An 18,495-nucleotide genomic window follows, 5' to 3' on the forward strand; every position below is an offset into this window, starting at 1 on the left:
CATACATGGTGTTTGATTTCTGACTCATCCCAAAGACTCCTTTGCCTCCCAAAATACCTCCTCCGTGCAGCTGAAGATGCTGCTTGCTCTGTTACTGGGAGCTGTTTACCCTCTGTTGGGGTGTAGGTACCCTGTGCAGAGATCTCCCCTCACCCTGTCAGCTGACCCCCATGAGGGACCGTGTCCACTCTTGTGTGGCAAGGCTGATCACAAGAGGAATAGCTTTGCTGATGTGAGCATTGTTGATAAGAAACCATCACTTCTCTCATGGTTCTACAGCTGTGAAGCCTGTTTATTTGTTCTGTTATTTATTTTATTCCCTGGGAATAAAAGTCGGGGCTCCACAGAAGCTGGGCAAGCCCCCTGCCCTTGAGCGCCATGCTTTATTTTTTTCTGAGAAGACGACAAATCCTGCTTCTCCCGCCCTCCCTTTGCAGCCTCACTTGGGGTCTGCTTGGGCGGGACCCTGGAGTTGGTAGGAAAGGGAAGGATAGTTCAGTGTTTACTTCAGGAATTTCTTCCTTATGTACATTCTACAACTTAGGTTAGCTTGGGTTGAGCTCCCACACAGCACTCTAGGGAACCAGGCTTGTCTGTGGGTCCACCATCTCCAGGGTATAGCCTCAAGATCACACAAACTTACCTGAAGACAGGACAGGAGAAAGAGAAAGCACCACTTCCTGGAAGTGCCTGCCACAAAGGACTCAGGTAGATGGACAGAGTCTGAGAAATACGGTTTAGCGATGAACCCATGAAGAGGACTGAGCCAGGGTGGCTCCTTAGACAGGCATGGGGAAACATGGGTTCCTCTTCTCCTACTGTCATAAGTTGATCCTGGGGCGGTGACTTTAGGAGGATAGAGGATGAATGTTAAAGCCCTCTCAGGTTTTACCTGGACCCAGTTTACCACGTTGAAGCGCCAAACTGTTGTAGAAGCAGGCTGCTTGTTCTTCCCGGCCACCCGGCTAGCTTAACCCCCGAAATAATCATATAGAAATCGTATTACTTAAATCACTGCCTGGCCCATTATCTCTAGTCTATTGGCTAACTCCCATATCTTGATTTAACCCATTTCTACTAATCTATGTTCGCCACGAGGTTGTAGCTTATCAGGAAAGATTTAGCATGTCTGACCTGGTGTATTTTGAGTCCCCATTTGGGGTGCCAAGAACTGGTAGGTTTGGGCTTATGGAAGCCTGAGTGGGGCTCTGAACCACTCCTCCTTCTTCACGCAAGAGGACAAGCAGGTCACTGGAGTCCAAATGGACACAGGTGGCCCCGATTTCCACCCTGGTTTTCTTTACATGCCACTGTGTTTTTGCTCAGCCTCTTGGACTGACTGACTGTGTGTGTGTGTGTGTGTTCAGTGTCTGACTGTACATACCCCAGCCTCACAGCAGAAATGCCCTTCCCAACGAACCTCAACTCTTTTTTCTTCCAGCCCTTTCTCTCATTCTCTTACTTTAATTTCTTCTGATTTATTTATTTGTTTGTTTGTTTGTGGCAGGGTCTCATTATGTAACCTTGGCTGGCCTGGAACTCACTATGTAGATCAGGCTAGCCTCTAACCCCAATCTGTGCTAAGGTTAAAGGTGTGCATCTCAGCTATTTCTCAATTCACTTTAATTTTAAATATGTTTTTTCTAATTATTAAATTAATGATAATAATGGAGATTAGGTAACTCTATGCTTTTATAACAAACTATGTGGAAATAAAAAAGCAGCTTGTGGTTCCTGATTGCTTTCTAATGCAGACATATTTATTTGTTTATGTGCAATGCGGTATGTTTATATAATTCATTGCCACATGAAATAAATATGATACAACTCATATATTTCATATTGTATAATATGAAATATTATACAACCCTTGAGATTTTATTAAAATAACTGGTAGTATAGAGAGATAAATATGTAAATATATCCTAGTTCTCATCTACTTGTTTTGTTTATCTTTTAATCAAGTCATAAAATACCAAATAGGAATCTCTATTCCATGCACCTTGGAATAGAATTCTAATTTTACATGGTGGAGAGATGGCTTAGCAATTTAAAAGCTGTAACTGCTCTTATGGAGGATACCGGTCTGGTTCCCAGAATGCACTTGGCAGTTTGCAATTGCCTCCAGGGGACCTGACATTTCCCTTCTGGTCTCTACAGGCACCAGGCAAGCACATGGTGCACCTATGTAGCTGCAGATAAAATATTCATATACATAGAATTAAAATAAACAAAATCTTTTCTAAAAAAAAAGAATTCTAAGACTTTTTAAGGGTTGTATAATATTGCATGTCATGGAAACATACATGATGCTTAAGCTAACGGCAGTGGTGGGGCTGAAGGATGGAGCGTTAGCTGTGTTCCTTTCCTCTGACTCTGTATCCATTCCCTTCCAGGGCATCAGCAGCCTGTTCAGTTCTCTGAAGGTTGTGCGCTTGCTCCGTCTTGGGCGAGTGGCCCGCAAGCTGGACCATTACATTGAGTATGGAGCTGCGGTCCTGGTCTTGTTGGTGTGTGTGTTTGGGCTGGCCGCCCACTGGATGGCCTGCATCTGGTACAGCATTGGGGACTACGAGATCTTTGACGAAGACACCAAGACGATCCGCAACAATAGCTGGCTCTACCAGCTGGCGATGGACATCGGCACTCCATACCAGTTCAACGGTTCTGGCTCGGGCAAGTGGGAAGGCGGGCCAAGCAAGAATTCCGTCTACATCTCCTCCCTGTACTTCACCATGACCAGTCTCACCAGCGTGGGCTTTGGGAACATCGCCCCATCCACAGACATTGAGAAGATCTTCGCGGTGGCTATCATGATGATTGGCTGTGAGTATGGCACTTGGAGTGGAGTGGGAAACCTGCCTGGTAGCCAGACCTGCTGCAGGCTGAAAATGGGGTAGCAGCTGCTCCACCAGGAGGGTCAAGGAATGACCAAAAGACGTGTTCTCCCCTGAAGATAGGGGTGTGGTATTTCTGATCACTAAATCAGCACGTGCTCATTGAGAAGCAAGTTTAGGAGGTGTAAATGGTGTGCGGCTGTAGCTCAATTGGTAAAGCGCTTACCTGACTTGCAGAAAGCCCTGGGTGCAATCCCCAGCGCTGTATGGACTAGGTGTGATGGAGCTTGTGAGTAGCCTCAGAATTCAGGACAGTCAGGCTAGACAGAAAGTTCTAAACCAGCCTGGGTTCCCTGAGACCCTGTTAGCAGAAAGAAAGGGAGAGAGAAGAGGAGAGGGAAAGTGATGGGAAGAGACAAGTTACTTTCTGGTGCCTTCACTAGTCTGCTTTCTCTGTGTACCTGGTCTGGATACTCTATTTTTATTGTTTGGAGAGATGGCCTCACATACAGTTTGCTGAGAACCCTGACAGGACTTTCTATGTTCATTTTAGTCTTAAAACAGCGAGTGTGGTGTTTCAGTTACACAGCGAAATGTTCACAGCAGCGTCCACCTGACAACCGTCTTCTCACACCTCCGCCTTTCTTTCCCTATTACTTTCATCTAACGTGTGTCTTGTGCTGCGTGTCGGTTTAAACATAGCTTAGATCTGCGTAGTCCAACCTGGCACGAGAAAGAAACAATGTCTGAGTAAAGATATTAGGGTGTCTTTGGCACCTTTGCATTGGTATGGGCTGAAGTTCAGAGTTAAATGAAATATTCTATTACAATTACTCTCCTCTTCAGGTTTCCTAGGGAAAATTTTACTTCTTTAGAACTAGACTGGATCGTCCCTTCCTTCTTTCTATGTTCTTCCATCCTTGCCCCTCCTCACCCAGGTCTTGCAATGTAGCCCAGGATGACTTGGAACTCACTATGCAGCCTGGGCTAACCTCAAACTCCTGCCAAACTTCTTGCCTCAGCCTACTTGAGTGCTGGGATTATAGACCTGAGTCATAATTATTCTCAGCTAAGATCAATATTTTCCTGTCTGCCTCTTGTTGGAGAAGTCTCCATGCTCGATACACAATGCACACACACACACACACACACACACAGAGAGAGAGAGAGAGAGAGAGAGAGAGAGAGAGAGAGAGAGAGAGAGAGAGAGAGAGAAATAGATTAATGGCATACTGTTCCTGCATTGAATATCCCCCTAGTTCTTGAGGCAAGTACTTAAGTCTGAGTCATTTTACCATAACAACTGTGTGGTTGTTGCTGTGAAAAGTGCCTTTGGCTGATGACAGTGACCTTCCTTCATTCCTGGAAGTCTTAGTAGGGCGGGAACCTGCCTGGCTGGAGACATCAGTGAGCCTGGGTGGCTTATAATCAAGCTGCTATGGTGACTACTGTACTGTGTTGACAGGGGACAGGCTACACGGGGGAAGCTTCCATTTTCAGCGGTCTGATCACCCAGAGGACTCAGCCTCCAGAGCCCAAGGGAGCCCATGGGCAGGACTTCCTTTTCTTGGATAAGGTCCTCAAGGTGACATTGATGAATGAATGGTTGACACTCTTGGCCTACCCGTTGAGAGGTGCAGATCTGGGGTAGCCGTTGTCACCCCGCATTGTCCTACCCCCTGATCTCCTCCAGCTTCTTGTAGCTCTCTCCTCATGCCTGCCGCAGGCAGATCCTGGGAGTTTTATGCAGGATGTGTCTGGAGGGGTAATTGATTCTGGGAACTGGGTGATGGTGTAGCTGTTGCGTTTGCTCCTTATTTTAAGATGGGTTTTAATAGAGATGATTGCCTGGCCATGGAAAGCTGAGTGAAGGATCCGTGGGTGGCTAATTGCTTCAGTTTAATTAGAACTTGGGGTGCTTTCTCATGTCTCAGGCAAGGATTTAAGACTTTTTCTCTTCTACAAGGGTTTCAACCTTAACTGTGCTGATTTCTAGTCAGGACTTGCAACTCACAAAAAGAAAGAAACTTCAGAGCTGGGTATCAAACTTAGCCTCTTTCACCACTGAGAGGCTTCCCAACCTGCTTCCAGAATTTTTATGAGTCTCGGAATACAGAATAATCAAAATGATATGCTGTGCATAGGGCCGTTCAGGGGAGATAAAGGCCCCATTATAGCCATTACTGAGAATTTGCTAAGAGTGGTCAGTTAGAAGTGGGTCCGTTTCATGGTCTCAAAAGGTTTTCAGGGCTTCCTTGCAGTTTGTCACACAGAGGAGAAAGAAAAAGTCCTAGGGGCATGCAATGAAGAAAAACACATCTCTTTCCTGTCCCATGACTGTTCTCCCATGAGAGTATTGTTTCCTAAAACCTATGAGGAACCCTGGCCATCTCCGCTCCTATACGTTCCCACCTTCTCAGAGCCAGACTCCCTTTCTGTTCTTTACGATAACAGGAGAATATCACTCAGGCCGTGTCCTCGGTGTGGTGAAGCGTGCGGACCGTTGGGCTAAGAGCTCCGTTTGACTGTTTGCAGAGCTCTAGTGAATGCCAGACACTGCGCTGAGCTCACCCGCATGCGCTGTTGCTTACTCTGCCTGTTATTCCATAAGCAAAAGGAGGCTCACAAAAGTGTCCTCATTCTCACGAACATGGGGCTGCTGGGGAGAGGGCTCAAAGGACCACTCACCTGTGATGGTGATGAAATCACAAGTGGTGTGGGCCACCTGCACAGATTCTCCATGCTCGCTCACTGACATGTGGAAAATTCCTCCTGTGACCTTGAGCAGACTGCCCATGGCTGTTGTGGAAACTCTCATGGGTTGCTGTTTTAATATAAGAACACAATTAGGCTTCAGACTCGGGACCAGGTATTTATGGGAGCAGCTATCTTTCAGCAACCTGTCACGTATGGTTACAGCTGTGACATATGTCTAACACATTCCCCTGTTAACGAGAAAAGCTTTGTACCATGTGTAATGGTTGGTAATCAGCTTGGTAAACCCACATCCAAAGAGCCTTCCTTCAGGATGGCTACCAGTGTGCAGTTTCTCCCTTCCACTGTCTCTGTACACATATGTGCACACTTATGCACCCTCTGAACCACTCCTGGGTCAGACTTACAGCAGGACTGAGATATCTAGCAGTGAGAGCCTGGGCATATCCCAAGACCTCTGTGCTGTCTCCCTCCAGGTAATCCCTAAAGTAAGGAATGAGACTCAAATTTCTCCCCTTTGTATTGAATTCTTTGTGTCAGGGAATGACATTTCTTGGCTCTTGTGGGGCCAGGTTAACTGTGCTATAGAGGATGTGTGCTTTCTGTCACTTCTTCTGTCTGTTGTGAACGTCTCATTACAACTTGTTTATTCTCCAGAGGATTCCGGGAATCAGGAAAGTGAAGCATTTCCTAGCTAGCCTCTGTTTCTCCATCCTAATAGACTATCCCAATAGGAGGACGTGGAAATTGAGGCTGTCTTCAATGGGCTGGCTTTGGCTATAAGCTGTTATCAGCCCTTGCTCTGGCCTCCCTGTTGGCACAAGCTTGTGACAAGGGCCTGGAGTTGGAGTCCTCATGGTGGGTGATCCAAACCCTGGCATTGGGGGATCCCTGAGGAAGGAAAATGTGTTTAGAAACAGGGTGGGACTTGGTTGTGCCTTGGATGGCTCTCCAGGAGGACTTGATGGTGCAGAGACAGTTGCCATTTTCTAAATATGTGTTTGTACTTTTCCTTTTCTTCTTATAATGTCACCACTGTCACTCTGTAAGTGGCAGTCATCCTATCTGGTGATGGCAGGGGATCCAGACGGCATACTCCAACTCTAGATACCACCCCAGCCCTGTGCTACTTCCTGCGTCTGTGAGTCACGTCTTTCTCCCCAGTCTGCCCCCAGCTCAGTGCCTTCAGCTGGGCACCAGTGCTCAGGGTCTTCTGTGAACACCCTGCACAGTCCCCTATTCTCCTGCTGGACCTGAGCCTTCCAGATGAACGCTCCTGAAGGCTTGGCACTCCTACATGACACCAGGCCCACTCGGAGTGGGTTTCTTTATGTCACCTTCTGGTTTTTCTAAAAAGATACAGTCACAACTCAGGAGGAACTCAGGTGGGAGAGAGAGTGAAGATACTCTTAAACAGTCTTAATCCCCTATAGACTCTCAGTAAATATGGACATGTTCATTCTTACATGGTTCTAATCACCTATAGACTCTCAGTAAATATGGACTTATTCATTTTGAACAGTTAAGGCCTTAAACTTTGGGAAGGGATGTTCAGTGCTTCTGAGGAAGCTTATTAATTATGGGATACAGAATCTTCTATTGGGCAGAGACCCAAAACAAGTTTCTTAAAAGTTCAGGCTTTTGCCTGGCTGCCTCACAGATACCAGCGACCAGCTTCCTTAGTATATTCATGTATCATTTCTGTATTGGGATCCCATGTGGCTGTTCTAGCTTCATCCATATTTTACCCCAGAAAATAGAAAGAAAGGTATGAAAAAAGGCCAGCTACACACTTCTTTTTTGAGAGTAAGACTAAGAAGTTAGCTATAGTAATTTTTAAAAATATCTCATTGACTGGAATTTGATGATCTGGCCACATGTAGCTAGCTGCAAGAGAGTCTAAGAAATGTAATCTTATCCTGATTGAGGGAAAATCAACCAGATTTAGTGGTGTTTTGCCAGGGAGAAGAGACTCTGGCTCAAGTTTGAAATATGTTCTGTGGTTTGGGTTGTACAGTTTAGTTTTTGGTCAGAGTGGAGGGGCTGCCCCTGCTTCTGCCCCTGCTGATAGAAGAAGGACATTGCCATGATGAGATATGACAGCCCACGAAAAAGACAAGAGTTCTCCATCCAGAGGCCAAGACTCTCCGTGTCGCTAACAGTAACTGCTTCTTGCTCTTCCCAGTTAATTTTGTGTTTCCTGTTCTTAGAAAAAATAAAACAATAATTGCTGCTCCATCTGAGGAGCGCGAGAATGATATTTAATTTCATTTTTGGTTCATGTTTATTTTGGGAAGTGGGGCAGTGTTCAGAATTCTCTGGGAGAAGCAAGCACTCATCATTTGTTCTTAGATGCCTTTTCTAGCAAGAGAATGCTCTGCTTTTTCTCTGGAGCCTGATTCACTCCCACCCACTGCCCGCAGCCATGGGTATGTCCGCCTGTGGCCCAGCCTGGAGCTACCACCTGCCCCTCTCTTCCCTAATTCCTCTCTTACAGAAAACAAGCTCACTTTGTCCCGCCCTGTCCCTAGCCAAGTTGATTGTGCCCTTTAGGGTCATGGGCCCTTTCTTTGGGGAGTCGTTGTTTTCCTACACACTGGGCCTTTCTCTGAATAGGCTTCTATCTCATTATCTTTCTCGCTGTGGCTTTTTGTTCAGCTCCAAGGAGATTCTCGAAGGTTGGATCCATGGGTCTCTCTGTGTTCTCTCTTCTCTATGCCTGGTGGACATGTGTTGCCAGAGTGTGGGAAACAGTGTCACATAGAACCAGCTAGATCTGGCTGCCAGAAGAACGGAGTGGTGCAGAGCACCTGTCATGGAGGTCCTGCTGGGATGTCAGCAGCAGTAGGAGCTCTTCCCTGTCCCCACTCCCATCTTGTAGCACATCATGGAACTCAACAAATGATGATCCTCTCAGCCTCATTAATCCTGTGGGTATGGTCTTCTGTAACAGAACTTGAACTTGCCGTGAGTGTAGTGTGTAACGGGCAGGTCCCTAAATGTAAGCACATCTGGTGTGTGAGTTTTCCAGATGCATGCAGACACTCAAGAAGCCAATTGTCATGACCACAGAGCAAGTTTAGGGAGGTTGCTGGTGTGGTTGAGGAGGCCTCCCCCAGTCAATGCCCATGCCTACCAGGCAGCATCCTGATTGTGCAAGACACAGGATCAAGAGCAACAGGAGTTCCCGAGAGAAGGAGCTAGAACACGGAGCACCCAAAACATCTTGAGTAAGGCATTGGTAGCCCGATAACCCTTAGAGCAAGTCTCATCCCTCTTAGACAAATAGGAAACAGCTTGCCCCAGGGCCTGGCTCCGGAGGTGGGTGAGCCGGATTTTGATCCCAGTTTCATCTGACAACAGAGGCTTTCTCTTCGTGTTGTTGCTTCCCTTGCTGATTATTTTGGGACACAGCAAGGCAAAACATCCTTTGTGTTGTGTGTGTTGTGGGTGTGCAGCACTAGGAGCTGAGCTTCTATGGGGGGCAGTGGAGAGATGAGAAGGAGATGCTTTCCTGCAAGACATTTCTCTAATTTTGACCTATGATTATAATCAAACTTATCTGATTGTATTGTGGGAAGACACTGGTCTTGGTGGTAGCTGGGCACTGTACCCAGAAAAAGGATTTACAACAAAACAATAACTAGATGTTAGGAAACTTGGATGGGATGAAAGCTAATAGAATTATCTCTGGCCTCAGAGATGGGCATATTATTTGCAAAATTTCCTTTTTAAAAAATGCAATTTCTACTGAGATGAAAGTGGTACTATTGCTAGAATTCAGCATTTTGTTACCACTGTGTTTCTATCCCTGTCTCCTCTGAAGCTCGTAACACTCTCTGGCTGGGGTAGTCTGCCTCTTTTTTATGGCTAAGGAGACAGTGGTGTTGCTTGCCACAGGTCACGCATCTAGCAAGAGGGGAGCTGGGCTCACCAATCCTGTGCACTGCTGTGCTCACCGTCTCCACTGCCATGACAACTATTGGTTCTGGTAACCACAAACTATGCTGGTGGACCAGCAGCTGGTGCCTTCATGGATTCTGTCAAAGCACAAGGAGATAGGTGGTGGCAGGTCAAGGGTGGTAACAGCTCACTTTCCCCTCGTGGCAGAGGAAATAATAAATGCCATTTCATGCCTCCAGCTGCTTTGTGTCAAGTACTTATTATAGTTTGCAGCTGATAGACTGACACATACAGGCACCTAAAGAGAAATTCTACTGAGGAGAAGAGAATGTTTCTTCCTTTAAAAGTGATAGATGAGAGCCTACTGAGGCAAGTTTCTGAAGATATGACTCACCATCTTTCCATGTCTGAGCTACTGCCCCAGCTCCCAACAAGAATGAGATGGCTTCAGAGAACTCAGCCACCACCCAGCCCCTGCTTTCCTCCAAGTAGTAAGGAAAAAAGCACTGGTGATCCTGGATGAGGGCCTGCCCTCTCCCTGCCTGTCCTGGCCAGTCCCTCAGACTCTGTCTTGGGTAGGCTCATGTTTGTGACCCACCTAGAGTCTTCTAAATGTCTAGAGATCAGGATTGCCATTCCATGAGGCCCGTGTGCTGTGTATTCTGAGCAGTCAGACTCCTGCCCTGTAGTCTTCCACTCAGGCAGAGTCTGGGCTGCAAGCTAGGCCTTTAACTTGAATGATTCCTGAAGTATATGTGAAGTGTTTTGATCAGTCTCTCAGACCAAAGACTACATAGTTTGTCTGTCAGCCACTTCTCTGGGACAGCGCTCTTTAGAGCAGACTAACTGGATGAGAGAGACTCAGGAAAGCGACTCCCAGTGCCCACTGGGCCAGCCTAGCTGCAATGGGTCAGAAGCCACCTTTATGTCCCTGAAGTCACAGAGATTTGGAAGTCCAAGGATCAAATCAGACACTCATGGAAATGGATCTTGGCTCTGCTCTGCTACTTGATAGGATGAAACCACTGTGTTCCTGAGTCTGTTTCTTCATCTGGGAATGCTGCAAGTGGAACGGCAGTGGTGAAGGGCAAGGCTGTTCTTTCTAGAACCTTTGTTTCCGCCTGACATCTGGCAGGGAGTCACAAGTGGCCTCGTGTCAGTAGAGATGCTGTTCCTTACCGTGCCTTCGTGGATTTGAGTCTGGTAGCATTTCTACCGGGGATTTTGGAGGGTGTTGGCTAAGGGTTTAAAACCTGGGAGAAGGCATGATGGAGAAGCCGGTGGAGGGATTAGGGATTGCCCACCTTTGGTGGGAGAAGCACTTACTGAAGGTTTGTGTGGGACTCAGTACAAGAGGATTGGATGAGGATGCCTTCAGACTGCCACTTGGAGGGTCGCTCCACGAATCCTCAGCTGACCTGACTCTGCAAGTCTCTCAGGAAAGTTTCCTTTCTCACTTATGAGAGGGAATGCTTTTAGTCTCATCAGCTGGAGGCCTGGCTCTGAGTTATAGCTATGCGGTGACAAAACCCACCACTGCCTCAAGAAAACTTGGCCGGGTAACGGGGGCTGGAGAGGAGCCTAAACTGAAGGGTAGCAGGCTTTAGAGTAAGGCAAGAGTGTGTGAAGCCACCCTGAGCTCTACAGAGCATGGGGCTAAGCTTAGCCAGGATGACCCTTCATTTGTACTATGTAGGAAAGGAAGGGAGAGTCTTCTGGGCTGAGCTTGAATGGGGGTGGCAGAGCCAGAGCAGGGGAAGAGAACACACCTCTTCTTGCTTAGAACTGGCATAATGGCAAGCCATAGCCCTGGCTTAGAGAGCCCAGGTTTCCTGTGGGTGAAGTGGAGAACCTAAAACACCCTTGAAGGATTCCCCACAAGCCGTCCAGAAGTATATATTAGCAGGGGAAGCAGGACAGCCCTGCAGAGAAGCACAGTGGTGCAGCTGCTGGACAGAGACTGCCCATCGGGCCAGCGTGGCCAAGTGGAAGGCAGGGACAGAGGCATGGACAGGCGGGCCATGGGTTCCTCCTGCCTGGCTTTGGAGTCCCTCCCTCTCTCCCTCCCTCCCTCCCAGGAAGCTCAGGTGTTTAATTACACTAAGCTGTGATCACAGGCAGGCACAGGAAGCCCTGGCTGGAACCCAGCAGTCTAACCAGTGGGAGGGAGGCAGGATTTCGGAGCCCAGGACTTTGTGAACCTGGCTCAGTGGCATTTCAGCCTTTGCTTTCTGCTCTCCCCAAATATCGAACCCAGTGTGAAGACAGACAGGTGGCCACTGTCTTCTAGTGATAAGGAACCCGATCTCCAGTGGCGGGGGCACTCACGGAGCTCCAGACTCATTTTGGAAGTTGCCCCATCAACCATGTTCCCAGGATTCCCTTCTGCAGTTGGCTTTTTGGATCCAACCCCACAGTTTGACATTTATCCAAATGTGGCTTTCCTGGCCTTGAGTATATTCATCTAGGAACACAGGCATGAGCAGGGACATAGTAACCAGCATAGAACTCTGCTAGCCCCAGATCTGCTTCTCCTTTCTGCTCACATGTGTAGCAAGGTTGTTAGAATTCAACTCATTTAAGTGTTTAATCATTTCTTCATGTTCATGTGTGTGCATGCATGTGTGGGGGCATGTGTGTGGGGTGCACATGCATGTGGAGATTCAAAGTTGATATTGGGAATCTGCTCAACTGTTCTGCTGCTATATCCACTGAGGCAGGGCCTCTCAAGCAAACCCATCGTTCACTACTATGGCTAGTCTTTGCCTTCTGACATTGGGATTAAAGGATGACTATGCCTGTCCAGCATTTCTTGGGTTCTGGGGATGAATCCTGGTCCTTGCTCTTGCATGGCAGACACTTTAACCACAGAGCCATCTCCCCAACTCAGTTTTTAATTTGAAAATATGTAACCAGTTTACAAAGGCATAACCAGTTTCTGTATAATGTCCATTACATGCATAGTGCATTATTTATTTATCTGCAGTACTAGGGAGTGAACTCAGAGTTTTTGACATGCTAGGCAAGTACTCTATCATTGAACTATTTCCTCAGGTCTCTACCTCCGAGCCATGTCCCCAGAGATCTATTCACCTCTGAGCCATGTCTCCAGAGATCTATCCACCTCTGAGCTGTGTCCCCAGAGCTCTGCCTCTGAGCCATGTCCCCAGAGCTCTACCTCTGAGCTGTGTTCCCAGAGCTCTGCCTGAGCCGTGTTCCCAGAGCTCTGCCTTTGAGCCTTGTTCTCAGCACAGAACACAGCTCTTAAATCAAGGAAACACATCCACCTCCTCAAACATTCACCACGTTTCCAGGCGAAAGCATTCACAATGCTTTCATTTTTGTATATAGAGCCCATCTTCGTCATCTGTGCTCTGGTGCTCAGAGCTGCTGGCTTCCATCTGTATCTCCTTATCCGCCACTCAGCCTCTCTCCGTTCCCCTTGTCCCTCTCCTCTCAGCTTCTGAAACCACAGTGCTGGTCTTTATTTCCGGGAGAGCAGCTCTTTTAGCTTCCAAATGCGTGTGAGATTATGTGGTGTTTACCTCCCGGTGCCTGGCTTATCTCACTCATTGCAATGACCTCTAGTTCCATCCATGTTGTTGCGAATAACAGGAGGACAAAGCCTGTTGCCCTAGGTGTGTCAGTGATTTTGTTGTTAGTAACCCAGGGTCCCCAGTGCTGCCTGTTGCTTTTTGTGGGAGTGGTTTGGGGAGCCATGCAAAATCACAAGTAGGCATTCAGGGGCGCATGGGCAAGGAGCACGCATGTGTGTTCAAGTGTGCACGTCAGAGCTTGACGTCGGTCATCAGGTGGGCACCTTGATCACTTCTCCAAGTTGATTTCTTTTTTTAGTGCTGTTGTTTCCTGGTGAGACAGGGTCTCTCTGAGCTTGGAGCTCACCAGTTGGTTAGATCGACTGGCCCGTCTCTGCTGCCTTAGTACTGGGGCTCCAGGCAGGCACTGCCATGCCTCTGGCTTTTGTGTTACTACTAGGGGATCTGAACTCAGGTCCAGGTGTTTGTGTGGTAAGTATTTATTCATGGAGCCATCTCCACAGCCCAGAGCTGCCTCTTCTCTCATCTCCTTTTCATCCTGGCTATTCCTCCAACAACCCATGAGACTCCTTGGTTGCAGCGTGATCCTGGTGGTGGCTCTTTCTGACCATTGATGTACTGGTGTTCCTTGTCACTCACAATGGCTTGCAGGAGCTCAATGCTTGGCCCCAACATGGAGGAAGCATCCTGTGTCATCTTCCTTAACTCTGGGACTGGGACAATCAGGGTCCACTGTGTTGCCTGTATTTGACTGCCTCTTGCTGAAGCTTTTCTTCATCACAGTCTTTTCCCATAGACCCTGCTTGAGTTGGGGCAGGAAGGCTCTGGGTTCTCTCTTCTCACAGGACCTCAGCGATGTCAGTGCTGCTTGGCAAAGCTTGGTCTTGGCCAGCATCTACACGAGGAAGGCTGTGTATGGGTCCTTCTTCTCTTGAACTGGCTTTTGGACTCAGCTCCATGATCCCAGGAAATGATCCCTTCCCCACCGCTTAGCAGTTAAGGAGGAATGTCACTCACTCACTCTGTAGAGGTGTAATTCTGGGAAGTGGCCATTAGTTCCCATGTCCATGGTCAGCAGCATGGTTCCCAGGGTCTCTCATTGAATAAATTCCAACCTTCTATCCGCATGGGCTTAGATGTGGATTTAGCTGAGTGGTAATTTCAAATTTACTGTTATGATTCTGGATTGTCTGTGAGGCATGATCTCCCATCCTGGGGAAGGTTACCTTTCCCTTCTGCCCTCCAGTGTAAAGAAGTGAGCATGCTTAAGAAGTCCAGTTTTGCTGAATGGTGGTGGTGCACCACTTTAATCCCAGCACCTGAGAGGCAAAGGCAGGCAGATCTGTGAGTTTGAGGCCAGCCTGGTCTTCAGAATGAGTTCCAGGACATCCAGGGCTATATAGAGAAACCCTGTCTAGAAAAACAAAACAAATAAACAAAAAACAAAACATAAACCAGTTTCTTTCCTTTTGTTTTTGGCACTGTATTTCAGGGTCTTGTCTTGAATCCCCCCTCTGGCGCTCACCTCCTTGGCCTCCAGTCATGCATGACCTGATCTGAACCACAGTCAGTCACAGGTGCCGGTCCCCTCATTTTATCACACCTCACAGCACCGCTGCCCTGACACCTGTCTCCTCTCTGGCTTACTTCAGAAGCTGTCAGAAGGGAAGAGTGCTCCCTGCCTCCTTGAGAGAACTGGGGTGAATGTGTGGGTGGAAAAGCTGTATGCACTAATTTTCTTGTTTACTCGCTGGGTGTATCATTTCCATGTACTAAAGAACTTATTAGAACTAGTTCTGGAGTCAGGCAGTGGTGATGCACACCTTTAACCCCAGCATTTGGAGGCAGAGGCAGGAATGAGTTTAAGGCCAGCATGGTCTACAAGAGAGCTGTTCCAGGACAGGCTCCAAAGCTAGAGAGAGCCCCTGTCTCGAAAAATTAAAAAAAAAATCAACGAGAGAGAGAGAGGGAGAGGGAGAGGGAGAGGGAGAGGGAGAGGGAGAGGGAGAGAGAGAGAGAGAGAGAGAGAGAGAGAGAGAGAGAGAGAGAGAGAGAAGAAAAAAGGAAAAAAAAGAAATAGGTCTGGAAACCTTCATTTTTTTTTTTCTGGGATGCTTCTGAAAGCCAGAGCCAAGATTACTGAGACTATGGAGTGACATTATGCCCTTCCTTCCAGTGGGGTCCCCTAGAATCACAGGGTATTGGCTAAACCCGAGCAGCCATGCTACAGGATGGTGTCTGATTTCATGGCACCCTACCATCCCTTCCCTGGGCACCGTACCTGTCTGCCGTGATGCTCTGGTGGCCGGGCATAGCTGCTGTTCACCCTCCTTGCCAAGGACAGTGAGCTAAGGAGGCCTAGCTAGGTTCAGAGGCCCGGCACTCACAACCAATTATATGGAATCAGGAATTCTTTCTCCAGGAGCACAGGCCTGACACGGTGGCAGCTGCTTTCTTGCTCTTTCAACCAGCTGCTCCCCCACATTTCAGGAGCCCCTGGGAGGGGAGGTGGGCAGGGTACAGGTGCCAGCTGATGTGAGGGAACTGAGGGCTTATCCTGGACTAAGTGGGTTTGATTTAGGGAGTGTGGTTATGTTCCTGTTGCTAACACACTGCTTGGAGCAAGCATCTTTCACGCAGGTAAGAGCATGGCTCACACGTATGATTTTCCTTCCATGACCACCTGTGCAGTGGATGAGAGCCCATGCCCGGTCTTCACAAGAGTTTCTTCCCCATGGGGTCCTACTGCTGCCCCTTTGAGAACCTACGAGCCACAAGAGTAGCACAGACTTTCTACCTCAGTCTGGCTTCACTGACATGAAAGACTTGTCCTGCCTGAACCAGAGTAAAAAGCCAGTGCTGGTGTTTGGTCTCTGCTTGCAGGACTCAGGGCTGCATGCAGCTGGGAGGCACCCGCATTGACCATTCCGGTCATGCTCAGATAATGGAGAACGCTTACCAGCCAGTGCCTGTGTCTGCATTTTGAAGCTCAGTGTCACCCGGACATGTGGCTTTTTTAAAAATGTTTAGACAAATAAGGTAATGCCAGTGTTGATGCTAAGAGCTCATGTGTGTTGGTGACTTCGTAACAGATAACCTTAACTCACACTGACTCCGTCTTCAGCCTGTGAGCTGCACTGCGCCATTACAGCCGTGTCACAAATTAGAAAACCGAAATATTGAAAGGCTGTGGTCACCCGCCTCAAATCCCCCAGGAGATGGAGGAACAGGAATACAAAGCTCCAACTGTGTGCACTCACTCCTGAGTCTACCCTAGGACCTGATTCCTCCCAGGTACTCTTTCTCGTGTCTTTGAGAGGGGCTGATGTTCTGTGGGGGGCTGGGAGGGAAAGTGAGGTGGGTAGACCCTGATGAAAATGGGTTAGAGAGATGGTCTCCCCTTTTTCCCTTTACTACCCAGTCTCTGGGTGGTTTTGGGAGGTTCCCAAGCCAGGAGCCCACTTCTGATCAACAGCTTCTACCTCTGAAATTATAGGTGATAGAAGCTGCCTGGCCGGCTAGTTATGAGCCACAAACACGGTGTTTGTGCAGTTCTTGGTGGGAGCTGGAGAGTGGTAAGTCCAGAGTGACTGATGTCATCATCTGGGACCACACTCGCCATTCTTCCTCATCCTCTGCTCCCTCACTCCAAAGGGAGACGTGGGCATTGCCTGATGAGCGCTGTCTAGAGGTTGTCTGGCTCCAGCACCTCTTTCAAAATCACAGATGCCTACGGCATTCAAGAATGTAGACAGCCTCCAAGCACGGGAGCTCCAGAACCTTCTCCCTCTGTCATAGAACACGGGTTATTCACTTGTTTGTGCCCCGTCCTTGAAGTAAATGCTGTTGCCACAATGAGAATCCCCCTTGTCTTCCACCAAGGGCATCAAATATCTTCTCTGTTTATTAACTAAAGATGGAGGTTCTGAGGCAGTGGAAACTGGGGGGGGGGCTCATGAGGTCAGAGCTCTTTTCCCTCCCAGGAAGCTTCGGATCACGTCACCACACTGCAGGGCACACTCTGCGGCTGCTCTCCCACGGCCAGGCTTCTTATTAAACTGTTGTCTGCCTACTTAACAGCCCCGGTTGAATGTCTCACATTTGTCGCTTAGTGACCTTAATTGGCATATTAGTGCCAGTGCTTGGCTTGACTTCCTGCTGCCTGCTGACATTCCAGGGCTCCTTCAGGCCCAGGGTGAGCTTGCACGTGCATTTCCCAGCGGGTGACTGGAGACTCGCTGAGGTACCTCAGTCCTTCCCTAAGCGTCCCTGTGCAGGGCTCTGTCCTGAGGGAGGGGACGGGCAGGCAAGTAAGTTCAGAGAGTGGGGCATCTCTGTGTCTGCTGCTGTGTAGTAGCTTTGGTCTCTATCACATTCCTGTGGAGATGGGAGAGGTGACCCCCATCTTCTGAGGGTGGATTTGACATCTGCCCTGTAACTTTGGTCCAGAAATGCTGTAGGAAGGTCCTTGGGCTTTCTCTCGTGTTTGAACAAGGAGAACCAGATGCTGATCTCTTAGTTACTGCATTCTGCTTGCCCACACTTTTATTGAACACCTACTACGTGTGAGGCATACAGTCTGTACCCCTTAGTAGCAATTAGATCCTTTATTTTATTTTGAACTTACAAGTAATTTTTTCTATTTGCTAATGAAATGAAATACTATTCCCATCATCTACTCCTGGAGTAGATAGATGGGCAGATGGTGGGAATCTGGGGATATGGCTGAGTTGTCCAGGTGAAGCCAGGTCTTCCTGTATACCTGGCCTTCTGGGGAAAGAGTTTGACATGATCATGGGTGCTAAGTTCTCCCAGGGGTGTCCAAATTTCTTGCCTGCAGTTGGCAAACACATTTTAGTCGTTCCCTTTATGAAGGATTGGGCTGCGGGGTGTGGAGCTCACATGAAAGGATAAAGCTACAGTCTAGAAAGGGTGGAAAAGAAAGTAATTTAGATTGTGTGGATTCCTGAGGGAAGATGAGAGCCTGAGGGGATGGAGGAACAAGGGGGGTTACTGTGATCTGGAGATGAGAGTCTTGGGGGGGCACGGAGAGGGGAGAGGATGGAGGGGGCCTGAAGGCTCCAGCTTACATGGACTCCCTGAGACCTGAGCAAATGGCTGATGTGTGGGGATGAAGACTCAAGCAGAAAGCTGCAACGGTTTTGGAAGGGCGGAATGTACTAAGAACTGGACCCTTCTGAGAGCAGAAGAGGGGCCCAGAGATTTACAGCACGGGACTCACTGTTAGAGGCTGGCTGAGGGGAGCAAGGCAGAAAGGGAAACAGCAAGGAGTTTGCGTTAATTTTAGTAGAGAAAACGGCTTTGAGTGTAGATCCTGGTAGCAAGGATTCCAGGAACACTGAAGGATGCAGATGGACAGCTCCTGACAAGGTCCCTTCCAAGGGCTGGGGGCCTTCCGTGCCACTACACTATGGATGTTTGCCTTGCCATAGGTCGGGTTCCCCATCAGGTAGGTGGAGGCA

The 18,495-nt window shown here is 48.3% G+C and overlaps 1 protein-coding gene across 2 annotated transcripts in view; it reads left to right on the forward strand.

Annotated features, from left to right (window-relative positions):
• Kcnh1 (potassium voltage-gated channel subfamily H member 1) overlaps positions 1 to 18,495 on the forward strand; it is a 294,537-nt gene that overhangs the window by 140,608 nt on the left and 135,434 nt on the right. For both annotated transcript variants that reach the window (XM_057770318.1, XM_057770319.1), the window contains exon 7: positions 2,397 to 2,826. In XM_057770318.1, the coding sequence (XP_057626301.1) occupies positions 2,397 to 2,826 (430 nt within the window). The remainder of the gene's footprint in view (positions 1 to 2,396; positions 2,827 to 18,495) is intronic.

This window comes from Chionomys nivalis, chromosome 5, assembly GCF_950005125.1.
Source record: "Chionomys nivalis chromosome 5, mChiNiv1.1, whole genome shotgun sequence".
In the NCBI taxonomy this organism is placed as follows: Eukaryota; Metazoa; Chordata; class Mammalia; order Rodentia; family Cricetidae; genus Chionomys; species Chionomys nivalis.